This window comes from Mesocricetus auratus, unplaced genomic scaffold, assembly GCF_017639785.1.
Source record: "Mesocricetus auratus isolate SY011 unplaced genomic scaffold, BCM_Maur_2.0 Super-Scaffold_6730, whole genome shotgun sequence".
In the NCBI taxonomy this organism is placed as follows: domain Eukaryota; kingdom Metazoa; phylum Chordata; class Mammalia; order Rodentia; family Cricetidae; genus Mesocricetus; species Mesocricetus auratus.
In genome coordinates, this window is record NW_024429184.1 from 15,049,240 (window position 1) to 15,062,263 (window position 13,024).

Consider the following 13,024-nt stretch of genomic DNA (forward strand, 5'->3'; position numbering starts at 1 on the left):
GGGTTAGGGAAATGCATAAAGGAGAGTGGTGGTTACACCTTGTGGCTCAACTGTGAAGGAAGATGAGCCCATGGGAGAGTCTCCACATTGGAGGAAGGCTGGGCCCTAGAACTTGAAGGAGGCCTAGACAGGAAAGAGGCTAAAAACACAGGGGGACCTCCAGGTAGGAGGTCTGAGTCTGATAAAATGGGGTCACTGGCCCTGCCCGCTACGTTTGAATTTCATTAGATGGCAGTATCAGGCTCAAACTTTGGGTCTGATGTGGAATATGGCTAGGAATGATGGGCAATATGACCAGTGAGTCCAGAGAGGTTGGCCAAGGCTTGTCAATCAGACAAAAACCTGAATACTTTTACTCTGTGGGCAAGGCCTAAAAGACATTTTGTATACAAGACCAGACACTAAGTAATTTAGGCTTTGTGATCCATAGGGTCAACTACCCAGTTTCTCAGCAACACGGAAGCAGCCAGAAGTCACACAAAGGAAGGGGGGAGCACGTGCAGCAGCCAGGGTGGAACCCACAGGCGTCAGTCTGTGTGCAGCTGATCGACTGGCAGCTCAGGAAACAGATCGGGACGGTATCTTAGGGAGAGTGGACAGTGGCCTGAACTGGGAGAGAGGACAAAAGGGACCTGTGGGCAGGAGACCCCAGGGCTAACCTCGGCGCCCTCTCCTCTCTTCCAGGCTCCCCGTACTATTACAGCGCTGCAGCCCGAGGAGCCGCGCCACCCGCCGCAGCCACCGCCTATGACCGCCACTGACCCTCAGAGCCACGTGGGCACCAATTCTTACAACTCGTATCAACCCCAAGACAGACAGAGAGGCCCAACAGGTCCGTCTCCCACCCCCGTCCCACACACACGTGAAGCATCCTCCCTCCATTTCTTCCCCCCCAGGATCCAGGTAGGGCTGTTGGACTTCTGGATTCTTATCCGTTTCAAGAGCCAATTGACGAGCTTCTCCCAGTGGTGACAGGGTCTCTGCTGTTCTGAAGACCTTCGCAGCCAAGCCCAGCCTGCCAGTCCTCCTGAATGTCTGACCATCTGTGGGTCTCAGCCACAGCAGGCCTGGAAAGGAGAAATGGCTTTCGATGCTCCACAACACCCATGTAAATACCTTCTTGCTTCCCTGTGGACCTGAGGGTCTAACAGAGCAGATCACCCCCAGCCACGGTGCATCATGGGATATCTTCCATCTCTGCACAGAACACCCCCCTCTACCCTGGTGCCCTGTCAGGTGTCTCAAAGCTGTCTTTGAAACTGACAGTGCCCACCTTGAGGATGCCTGGCCTCGAGTTCGCCCCACTTCTCGAATATCTGCAAGGCTCGCTGGTGGTCACGGTGCAAGCTTCTCCTGAGGTTCCCCCAAGAGGAATACACTTCGGGGAGACACCCTGGCCTCTTGCCTCCATTTCCACGGGGCCACTGTGGTGTCAACAGTCCTTTTTTTAGTCAAGGGACTCCAAGAGAACTTTTCTGGGACAGCTGCTTCCCTAATGTAGGAGGTCATCCAAGCACTGATGGCATTGAATGCTATCCGGATCAAGACCATTGGACCCAGGCCAGGATCCTCCTGGCCCCTGAACCACCAAACTCAGTATGTTTTCTGAGACATGCCTACGCTCAAATCATGTTGAACATCAGCCATGGGCACTCCATAACTGTCCTTTGGGACCCCAGCAACTGGATTCTGGGCGAGCCTCTCCCAGCCATAGAGACACTGGCTAACAGAAAAACGGACTGATGCCTGCACTAAGGGCCAACACACCCTGCAGGCATCACCAGGACCCCAGCTTCCTCTCAAGCAGCCCTGCCACCCTTGGGTGCACAGAGTGTGGAGGACATGGAGGTACTGGGGGGGGTGGCAGGTGCCCAACTTACACCCGCAGGCCAGTGTGTTCATATGAGGTGTCGAGACGGAACTCACCGTGGGAAAGGCAGAGGGGTGTGTGAGAGACAGAGAAAGGGCTGGGGGAGGGGCAGGAGAAGCAATGAGGAACTGGCGAGTGACTTGAGGACGGGTTTGAGTCTGGGGTGCCCGGGGATACAGTTTATTGATCTGGAACCTCTGTTCTCCGCACAGTCCCTCTTGCCAACTCAGAATAGGAGAGACGAACCCCTGTCTAAACTGAAACTGAAAATTGCAATGACAGCAAACGAACATTTCTCGTGACAGCGTCCCTAGGGGCTGCTGTCTTGTGGGACCTCAGCCCCTTCACCTCTCCGAGTCTCCGCCGGGCTGACAGCTGGCTTACCTCACTATTTTCCCTCCTCTCCCTTCCTCCCAGGGGGCTGAGGCGGTGGCAGTGTCACCTGGGTCAGGCCCTCACTCTTGCTGGTGTTCCAAACAAGTGTACAACAAGAATGGGAACCGAAAAGACGCAAAAGATCTCATTTAGTTCTGAGAGGAGACTGAGGCCCAGCTTAGGGAAGCCCAAAGCCAGACAGGGGACCAAACAGACCCCCCCCCCCCCAGCGCTTTGTGTCCCAGTACCTTCCACGGGCAGTGGGACAAAAGGAGAAACTGAGGTTCGGTAAATGGAGTCCCCACTGACTGGCAGAAGTAGCACTGGGACTTGGCCCCCTCCTCACTCATGGTGATCGCTGTCACCTCCATCTACCCTCCTCTCTGGGGGGAGAAGGTGACAGTGAAGACGGCGGGAGTAACGTTTGTCCCAGTACTTCAGATCAGGCTTCTGATCTGGTAGAGCTGCCAAGGATCCCTGTCAGCAGGCCAGAGGCAAGGCCCATGAGCTTAAGGCAGCCTCGGTGACTTGCCTTCAGCCTTGGCTTGTCAGCCAAGGCAGGAGAAGGTTCCGTCCTCATTCCCTCTCTGTCCCATGCCGCTGCTCTCTTATAGTGATGCTCACCCTGGCCATAGTTCCGAGCTGCAAGAGGGCAGCTTCCCTCCCTGTACAGCCTTCAGTGTGCACACCTTCCTCCCTCAGCTAAGCCGCAGTGCTCCCTCCCCGCCACCTGATCTTGCCTGTATAAGCAAGTCTGTGTCTTTCCTCTCTCGCCTGAGGTGCTGCTGGGCCTCAGCCTGGAGTCGTATTTATTAGACAGCCCCGTGGTTCCTGGGATGCCAGGCACAAGGGCAAGAGGCCCAATGGCTGTTCAGGCACGCACGGCTCTCGCCAGCTCCTTGAGACGCAGGTGCGTGTGAGTGTTCCCACATTGCACACCTGCTCTCTCTAGCGCCCTCACACTGCAGCTGCACATGCCAGAGAACTCGAGACGGAGTCTGGGGCTTCACCAGTGCCACGGCAGAAGGCCTGGCTATTCCTCCGGGGGCCTTCAGTCCTGGTTGAACCTCATGAAACCAGATCTTTCCACAGCGTTTGTCTAGCTCCAGCATGGGAACTTGCGATGCTCCAACAGCCCCTGTGCCAAGGCACCTCCTTAGAGATTGTGCCTTCCTGACCAGCACTGTGCAGTGCTGTGCAGTGCTCCACTGCCCCATGGGGTAGAGACCCCGACGCCCGAGGCTCACTGTGAAAGTAAGGATGAAGCGAATCTGCAGATCTCTGAGCCAGTCTTTGCCCACAAGTTGGTCTCCCATCATGAAATGTGTGGCTTGAAGACACGCACCCCTTAGTCCTCCGTAAATCCCCAGACATACAACGAGGAAAGAAAGAACAGAGCCCAAAAGCTGGTCCAGTCACAGGAAGGGTCTGGGTACTGGTGGACTGACACTTTCAATCTTTACCTGAATTCACACAAACACTTCTGAGTGTTCACACGGAGCCTTTCCCTGCTGTACCCTGGGGCTCCTAGGGCAGTGTGTCCAAGTCCATGCCACAGTCGCTGGCAGGGCCTGGACACAAGCCTGCTCTGGCTCTCAGAGCATAAGGCAGCAGTTCCACGAGCCATCTCCTGTCTCTTTTTTCTGCCCTTTCTACTTTAGAACAAACTGTGGCAGTGCGCAAGGCTGCCTGGCTAGAGCTTGTCCTATCCAGACGGCAGCATCTGAGGCCAGACAGGTGGTTTGAGGCCGCCCTCCGGGCAGGGTACAAAACAGCAGGGTGTGGTGCATCCCCCAGATATCTAGAGCAGGATTGGCATCTTCATAGTGAAAAACACTCTGCTGGCCCAAAGAAAAAGAGGTCTGTGGGCTGAACCGGGCCGGTCAGCCAGACTTGTGAGCCACCGTCTATTCTCTCCGTCCTCATTCTCGCGTGAACTCTGGGAGAAGGCGAGAGGAGATAAGAGGTGTGCAAACCGTTTGGACGTTGGGAGTGGTGGTGGGGGGAAGAACATAGGTGGTGGGCGTGAGGGGAGCTGTTGGGTTTCTACTCGTAGAGCTCCAGATGTGGCCACAAGGCATTGAGGGGTGACATCCCTTAATGAGTCAGGCTTCAGAGTGGCTGCTGTGCCCTCGGCAGCCTTAGCTCCATTCACCCCCCTTGTAGGTGACATTTCAGAATTTAACTCCAAGCCATGGAGACCAAATCTTAAAAATAAACCGAGCACTCCCAAACAAATACTAGGAACAAGCAGCGTAGGAACGGCCGTCTCCCAGGAGACCCCTGCACAGGCCAGGCCAGGCTAGAGTAGGCTGACCCCATAAGTCTCTGAGTTAGACCAGCTCCATGGTGGCCCTGGCCTTGTCACCCATCTGGAGTCTGCCTGTGATGGTTTCAAGGCACACAGTGGTGAACCTGGGTAAATTTATTCCTTTAATGTCTTAGCCTCCAAAAGGTCCAAGGCATGTGCATTTCTTAAGAGGAAACAAAATACATGACTGGAGACTGGGACAGTCAGGCCACGACATCTCGCCTTCACTCTGCCCTACCCCCCAGTGGCCCTTCAGCCCCTTGGCCCTTAGTGTCCCTAGACCTCAAGATTCCTTTTTACATATTCATGAGTGAGTCATGGAGTCGATCCATACTTCCCTGCTGTCAGCTGAGGCTGTTCCTGAGGTGGCAGCCAGGTCCCCAGGGGCCAGCTGCAGAGCACATAGTGAGTCCCTTGCACAGGGGCTGTTCGGACGCAGGTGCAGCTTCTCTACATGCTGGGAGCAGTAGACAGCCATCTTTCTTTGTCTTTGGTAATTCCTCAGCACTGGACACTTCCAGGACCAGCGGGGAACTCTTTGCCTGATCATTGTCACTCCTGGCTGCCAATCCAGGAGTTCCTCTCATCTCGTCTCCAGACGAGGTTGGTCAAAGTCACCCTTTAGTACCTCTAGATTCTTCTGCACACACCTTAGTGTCCTGAACAGCACCAAGCTGTTGTTTCTGTCCTCACTATGGGAATGTTGTGGCATGTTGGTGACCTCTCAGTGGGATCAGGCTCAACCTGGACAGCACTGAGCATGAATCAGAGATGGGAGCAAGGAAAACAGAGAAAAGATTGGGAACTTGGACGTTCTGTGCCTCTCACTAACTCTAAGACCTGACTTGAGGACACCGACCTGTAGTCTCACTTGTCCCTGCCTGGTTCCCTCACCTGCTAAGCTGCACTTGGGATACGCTCCCCCAAACTAGCATGCAGTCAATGCATCCCTCCATCCCTAGTCTTCTCCAAAAGCACCATTGGGAACATGTGACGATGGGTTTTTGATTTACAAGTGGTGCATTTCGCTTAGAGTGGAACAAAAAGGAAACCATTTAACGACCCCCGTGTTTCCAAGCATGAATACATTTTAATGAAATTATTTTATTGTATTTGAGGAAATGGAGAGTTGAACATTCCAACCAATCAATAACCAATTAATTGCTGTAAAGCTTAAAAGAAAAGAAATCCCAAGTCTATTTTAAACATCCTGAAAAACTCAGAGCCTCATAGTCAGGACTTCCTCTCCATGCCACGCACACAAGTGCATGGACAGGGGAGTTCACTCACACACACATACACACGCGTGTGCACACATACACTCACACATGTACACAGTCTCACACAGTCACATACAAACACACACAGTCACACACGCTCTCTCTCACACACATACACACACGTACACACACACGCACTCACACAGTCACACACACACATACACACACGTACACACACACGCACTCACACAGTCACACACACACATACACACACGTACACACACACATACACACACGTACACTCTCTAATACTAAGACAGGAAACTCAGAAGAACTTCTCTGTCCCCGATGCCAGTTCTTGCTGCCTGTCTTTGCCTTTGGTCACAGAGGTGAGCAGCCTCAGCTGCAGCCTGTCCTGGGGCTCAGAAAGGGACAGAGCTGGCCCCCAGGGCCAAGCTACGAGCACAGTGTGGGTGGTGAGGGCCTACTGTTGCCAGCAGGGTTCTTTTCTACCCGGCTACAGGGTCGCCCCCACAGAGGGCAGGGGGTGGGATTTTGACTCCTGCTGTATGATGCTGCCCTGGTTTGTCACCCTCTAGTGGCCTCTGGACATTGAGTATTTGTAGGAATGCAGATGACATTCCAATGGAACTCTGCCAGGAAGACATGTGGGTTTTGCTTCTCATTCTTTTAGATGGTTAACACTGCCCTAGGGACTGGCCCAGCATCAAAGAAATGCATATCTACTGTATCCGCCAAAGTTTGTGATGCCTGCATAGACGCTTGTTAAAAAATATACAAAAAAACAACAAAAAATAAACAAAACCACACAATTGAATTGCCTTTGAAAGTGGGAGATGATCTGTCTCCAACAGATTGAGAAACAAAAAGCTTCTTAAAAGTGTGTATGTTTTATATTCTTTTTTTCTAGTAGAACTGACTTGAAATATTGGTGGTTTTTTTTCTTAGTGATGTGTGTTGCTTTTGTGTGTGATAATATTTGAATGTAATTACAGCAGTGCCAATTTGCCAAAGATGTTGGACATATTTTTCTTTTGTTGGGGAAGGGCGGGGCTTCGGGTAGGATTTGGGAGGACACTGGGATGGGATACTGGTTTAATTTTTTCCAAACTTTTTTTCTCGTCAAACCTGGGATTTGTGATTTTATTTTAAGTTAAATGGTTGACTGCAACACCTTTATTTTAAATTAGCTGGAGAAACATGCAATAAGGTTGGCGTAGTTTCAATATCTGTGTCTTTTCATGAGTGATTGTTCCTTGTGAAGAATTGATTTTATGTAACCTTTATGTGAGATAATTATTTGTAAATATTTGCCATAATTTTATTGGTTCCTAAAATAAAAGTAATTTTTTAAGTTCAGAAAAAGGATTTGATAGTATTTGTTTTTTCTAATCCATACGTGATCTCTGACAACTTTGACTAAGTGAACAACTTCATGGCTCTTGGTTAAATTGGGGTCAAAAACAAACTTAGACACCCAGTGTATAGAACTGTATGTGTGACAGAAAGAGCAGACACTTGAGGAGACCGCAGACCAGTTCACTAAGTGTGTAATGGGAAATACTCCACCACCTCGCCACCCCCACTCACACACAGCAGAGACCGCAGACCAGTTAACCAAGTGTGTAATGGGAAATACTCCACCACCCCGCCACACCCACTCACACACAACAGACCAGTTCACTAAGTGTGTAATGGGAAATACTCCACCACCCCCGCCACACCCACTCACACACAACATACTCACACACTCACACACACATACTCATATACAGACACTTACACACACTCTCACAAAACTCACACACTTACATACTCTCTCACATCTTATGCACACTCACACTCACACACTTCCATACTTACACACATACTCACACTCTCATACACATGCTCACATTCTCTCTCATACACTCACACACAGTCACACTTTCACATACCCTCACATACTCACACACTTACACAATCACTCTCACACACTCACACTCTAATACACTCACACTCACACTCTTGCACACTCATACTCGCTCACACACTCACTCTCTTACACATACTCACACACACTCACTGTCATTGGCATGGGAATCTTACTAAGCTCTTTAAACTCAACTTTTTCAACTCAGAAATAACCAGGACTACCCACATCATTCATTCCATTTGTTCATTCATTCATTCAATTGACCGAAGATCTATTCTACCCGTTACATCAGGAAACAGAGCAATCAAAAACCCTGCTGACATCAAACTCATAACCTATAGCTTGGGAGCATTGAGTTAACACAGCTAAGTTACTGAGCGAGCGGTGTGCCCACACCTATGCTTTTAACCTAAACCCAGGCTGAGCTTCCTTGAACCTGAAGTGTCTGAGTCCCGACAGCTCAGAAGTCGTTCACACCAGAATACTTCACCCCTCGTCTCAAAGCATATCTCTGGCTGACCTGAGCCTGGTTATCAGACTCTACAGCCCTGGGAGGGAAACCCTGTCCCTGAGCCCTTAGAACCGAGCATCTGGACTGCATGGGAGCCAGAGGTAACTTTATTTTTCACCAGGGGGCAGGGCAGTGTGGACCTGAGCCTTGCCCCTGCCGGGCTGTGTCAGTCTGCAAGGGCAAACGGGGACCGCTGTGCCCCTTGGCACAGTGTGTGCAACTCAGTAATTGCCAGAGATGGAGTGGGTGAGTGACCGCGTGGGGGCTATGGACTGCGACTCATTCATATTTAATAAAGCTGCTGCATGGCCTCCATTCATTTTTGCAATGGATGGTGACGACAAAGATGACTCCTCGGGGAAGGGAGAAGGGGGTGAGCACGGGAAAGTCTAGCTCTTCTTCCAACCCAAGCCTCTGGCTCAGAAGCGCCAACTCCGGAAAGAAGTGTTGCATTTGGGGTAGGTGACACAGGGAGGGAGCCACCAAGGCTCATGCTTCTGTTTCCCTGGGGACAGAAGCCTCGCACCTGATGTCTGCCTCAGCCAGGGCAGCAGCAGCCCCACATGACCACTGAATAGAGATGAGGGACAAAGGCCTCAGGAGACGAGGGTGACTATAATTGAATTGGAAATGTCTCTCACCAGCTCATGAAAATGTTTCCCACAAGTTGGTGTTCTGAATGTTTGGGTCCCAGGGATGCACTGTTTTTGGCGGTTCTGGCATCTTCAGAGGCGGAGCCCAGCTGGAGAAAATGGGTGGCTCTCTGTCAGGGTATTGTTAATGGCCATTTCCCCTCGCCTTTCTCTGCGCATCCTGAACCACCAGGCGGACTCACCTGTTCTGCCTCTTGCTCCTACTACCGTAGTGCCCTACCCACGCACACGGGGCCAAACAGATATGCACTGGTTCCTCTGAAACGGTGAGCCGAAATAAATCTTTCTTTTCACAAGTAAGTTCTCTCTGTTAGCGGTTTGCTGTTTAAAAGGAATAAATCTGGCGGCAGAAATGCCAGCCAGCCTGCAGCTTTCTCCACTTGGCAACAACCACAGAGGGGGAGGAGAGATGACTGAGGTCTGAAACGCAAGATGAAGCCTTGGGTCCATTCATTCCCTGGCTAAGCCAGAGCAGGTGCTGCATATAGGGTTGCTCAGAGCGGGGAATGGAGCCTCCATGAGACAAGGCACAGTCTCTTAAGGGGTTTGGCAGGGAGCCATCTTGTTGGTACAAGCTCACAGTAGTCTTCATTCCTTCACCTGTGCAATGGGTGTGCTCCTTGTCACACTTACCTCAGTGTTGTGAGGGGTAAGTGTCGTGTAGCGTATGAAAAGGTTTTCTAGATGATGAATGCGACATTTACCCTGGTGTAAAGAAGTCAAAATGTGGGCTGGGGGGATGGGTCTGCAGCTAAAGCGCTTTGTGCACGAGCCTGACAGTTTGAGTTCAAATCCTCCTGAACTCATGGAAAGCCGGGCATGACGGTGCGTGCCTGTAACTCCGGTGCGTGCCTGTAACTCCGGTGCGTGCCTGTAACTCCGGTGCGTACCTGTAACTCCGGTGCTGGGGAAGGAAAGAAGCAGAAACAGGGCTTGCTTATCCAGCCAGGTGGGAAGTGTCAGGAGAAACCTGTCTGGGTAGGAGATGTACATATTCTAGGTACCACATGACCAGAGTCAGCTATGCAGGGGCAGACAGGGAAGTATATCCTCAGAGGGAAATTTCCATTCAGTTGCCAGAGCTAGGGGAGGCTTCCCAGAAGAGGTGTCTTTTGAGCTGAGCCAGGAAGAATGTACCGGATTTCAACAGGGATTTGAGAGGGCAGGAAGGAGAGGCCGCCCAGGCCAATGGTTCCCAGAAAGGTGTGTTGGGTGGAGCCTTCTTCCCCCTGAGCACTGTGGTCTTGCCCTCTGAGGCTTTGTATGTCAGACTAAGAGCTAGCCTGACTATGGACCAAGAGAGATGGTTGCCCGGGCCATGTCATTTCCTGGCAGGTAGCGCTGCCTAGGGAGTAGCCGGAGGTGGCCGGCGTAGGTGGGGGCTGAAGCCCCTACTCAGCAGGCTGCAGAGAGGGGAGGAGCACGCATGTCCAGCATGGCTGTGTGGGGAGGGGGCCTCCAGGCCTGCATGCCACAGTGGCGTCAGGAGAGGGACTTGGCCTGCCTAGTCCAGGACTTGGGGTGGCTGGCACCCAGAAACCTTCTCACAGCAGACACAGCCCTGTGGTTTTAGACTGTGAGAGACATTAACACCCCAAGTGATCCTATTTGCTTCTAGTTTGCTTATTGTGTCCTGATTCTTTTTCTGCAGGGAGTATGCCTTGTACATGATCTTTAATAATTGGGTCTTTTAACCAATAAAAGTTCTTGGCTTGCTCTTCCCAAGATCTGGTGATAGGAACCGTTTAAACCCTGTTTCAGGTCAACTCCAGCATGGGAATTTGGGGCCCTGTCCACAGCTACACTCAGACTACAGAGACTCGAAGGCCCAAGTCCAGCCTAGGCTGGCTGTTCACATTCCAGCTGTCCTGACACCGTCTCTTCCCAGCAGGCCATGTCCTGTCTGTGCTGGAGACTTGGGTTCCACTGCCCACCTCCATCTCTTAGCTCTCCAGCGCCACACCCCACCCCACCCCCACCCCACCCCCCATCCCCCACACCCCACCCCCTACCCCGCCCAGGAAGGTCTTTCCTCACACCTCACATTTCATCCAGTTTCTGCCAGACTATAAGAAAGGAGTTACTTTATAATTTTTCATAAAACTAGTAGGATTATAAGTGCTGCATGGGACATGACTTTATTTCTCAAAAAGATATATAAAAGACTCAAAAGAAAAGAGTGATGTATTTGGATACTATATATTATATAATATAGATAAAATTTTATGTGTGGTTAAATTTTTTTAATAAAATGCAAAGGCAAATAGTTCAGTAAAATAAATCCAAGAAATGTGAAAAGACACGGTGCCCTTAATACACAAAATCTTTGTATGGGAGCCATGAAGATAGTCTCCTCCTCAACTGAAAAATGGATCAAAGCCATGCACAGCACATTCACAAAAGGACATGTCCTACTTATCCGTGCAAGCTCAGCCTGTGTATAAAAGCATAGTTCAAATTTACAGGGATATTTGTTGTTTTGTTTTGTTACTCAAGCTGACCTTGAACTCATGATGATCCCCCTGCCTCAGCCTCCCAGGCATTCAGGTGAGCCAACTCACCCACCACAGGCACAGATTTGAAAGAACAGAGCTGCAGACAGTGCAGAGAAACAGACCCCACCAGGCTGCCCCTGAGCTGTCTGAGAGTGGAACAAAGCTGTCCTTCCATTTCTAGGCCTGATGCTGGCCCCTCAGTTGCCTGAAGGGGGCTGAAAGGGGCAAAGCAGAGACCCCGAGCTTAGCCTGACCATCCCTGGGTGTGCGCCTTTCCTGAGAGCCTGCAGGCTGCAGTCTTTGAGGACATGGACAGCCCAGGTTGGGAGGGAGGCGTGGCTTTTCCAGATCAGTGCTGTCATCTGGAAGGGCACGCGGCAGTGGAGGTCCCCCCCCATCCACAAACATGTGTAAATATCGCAACAGCGCTAATGTAACCAAGAAAATCACTTCCTGTTGTTTCCCCTTCAGTGATATTTTCTGCTTGGCTGAGTTTGCTTACCACACTGGAACGGCCAACTCATCAGTTCTCGTTGTTAATCAAGAGCAGTAATTGTCCGAGTGCAGAGCCTACTGACTTGGACTCTGCTGAATAGGATAACAAGTTCCAAAAATGCTAAGTAGTAGTTTCTATAAATGGGCCTCTTTTAATAGGGAAGTCCCCCAAAGAGGATTCATAGAGAAAGGCCTTCTATGAAGTGGAATTAAAACATTGTGTGTATTTTACAGAGCATGGCAAGTAAGTTGAAAACTTCTAGAAATTCTTAAACTGTGAACTCCATAGATGCTCTCTCATTTCCCCCCTCACTGGTAAACTTGTGGACTGGTTAAAAGGCGATGCCAAACTACATAATGAAATAAGCGTAGCCCATAACTTCAATGGCAGACAAATAGAAATGTGTTTGAGGTCCACATAACTGGCACTCCCGGAAGGCAGGCAGCCTTCTACAAGGTGGCACAGGGATCCAGGCTGCTTTCTTCTATTGGATTTGTCTTTTCAAGTTTGCATTCTTTGAGAGCCATTGGGCCTGTAAAAGAGGAAAGAGTCTGAGACCCCTAGCAAGGCTGAAAGGGTATGCATTCACGGTCTTTTAGCCAGAACCAGCTGCGTCCACACGCCATTGCAAGGGAGACAGGATGGCAGCCTAGCTGTGTGATGAGACAGCTTTGAAGAAGGACTAGCCGTGTTATCCTGACACCCGTGAATTCTGAGAATGGCAACCTTGGCGTCACTCAGAATGGTCTGAACACACCCTGCCCAGCTCCAGGCCTCACCTCTGCCCTGCCCTGAGTTGAACCCAAGCTGACACCATGGAGACTAGCGTACTTCTGTACTGGGAGAATGGAAGGCATTTCCTGGTACATCCTCTGCAAGCCTGCTCCCCACCCACTCTGGTCTGCTGCCTCCTTCTGAACAGAACCCTGGGTTAAGCCACGAATAAGAACAAACACCTGTTAGAGTGTACTGAGAACTGTTTACCAGGCACTAATACCTAGCAGAATTTTCCCTGCTGCTCCACAATTACATAATCAAATGTTCAAGTCACTTCTTGCAGTACTGGTGTGCTACAGAGACTAGACCTGGCACTCACTCACAGCCTCCAGTCACCATCCACAGCCACAGCCATTGACCACAAACACAAAACATTTGAG

The 13,024-nt window shown here is 50.7% G+C and overlaps 1 protein-coding gene across 3 annotated transcripts in view; it reads left to right on the forward strand.

The window, feature by feature from the left end:
* The window catches only part of Pax5 (paired box 5), a 184,965-nt gene extending 177,809 nt beyond the window's left edge, over window positions 1-7,156 (forward strand). For all 3 annotated transcript variants that reach the window (XM_021232295.2, XM_021232297.2, XM_005078758.3), the window contains one exon: window positions 685-7,156. In XM_021232295.2, coding sequence (XP_021087954.1) covers window positions 685-761 — 77 coding nt within the window. In that variant the 3' untranslated portion in view covers window positions 762-7,156. The remainder of the gene's footprint in view (window positions 1-684) is intronic.
* The last annotated feature ends 5,868 nt before the right edge of the window (window positions 7,157-13,024 follow it).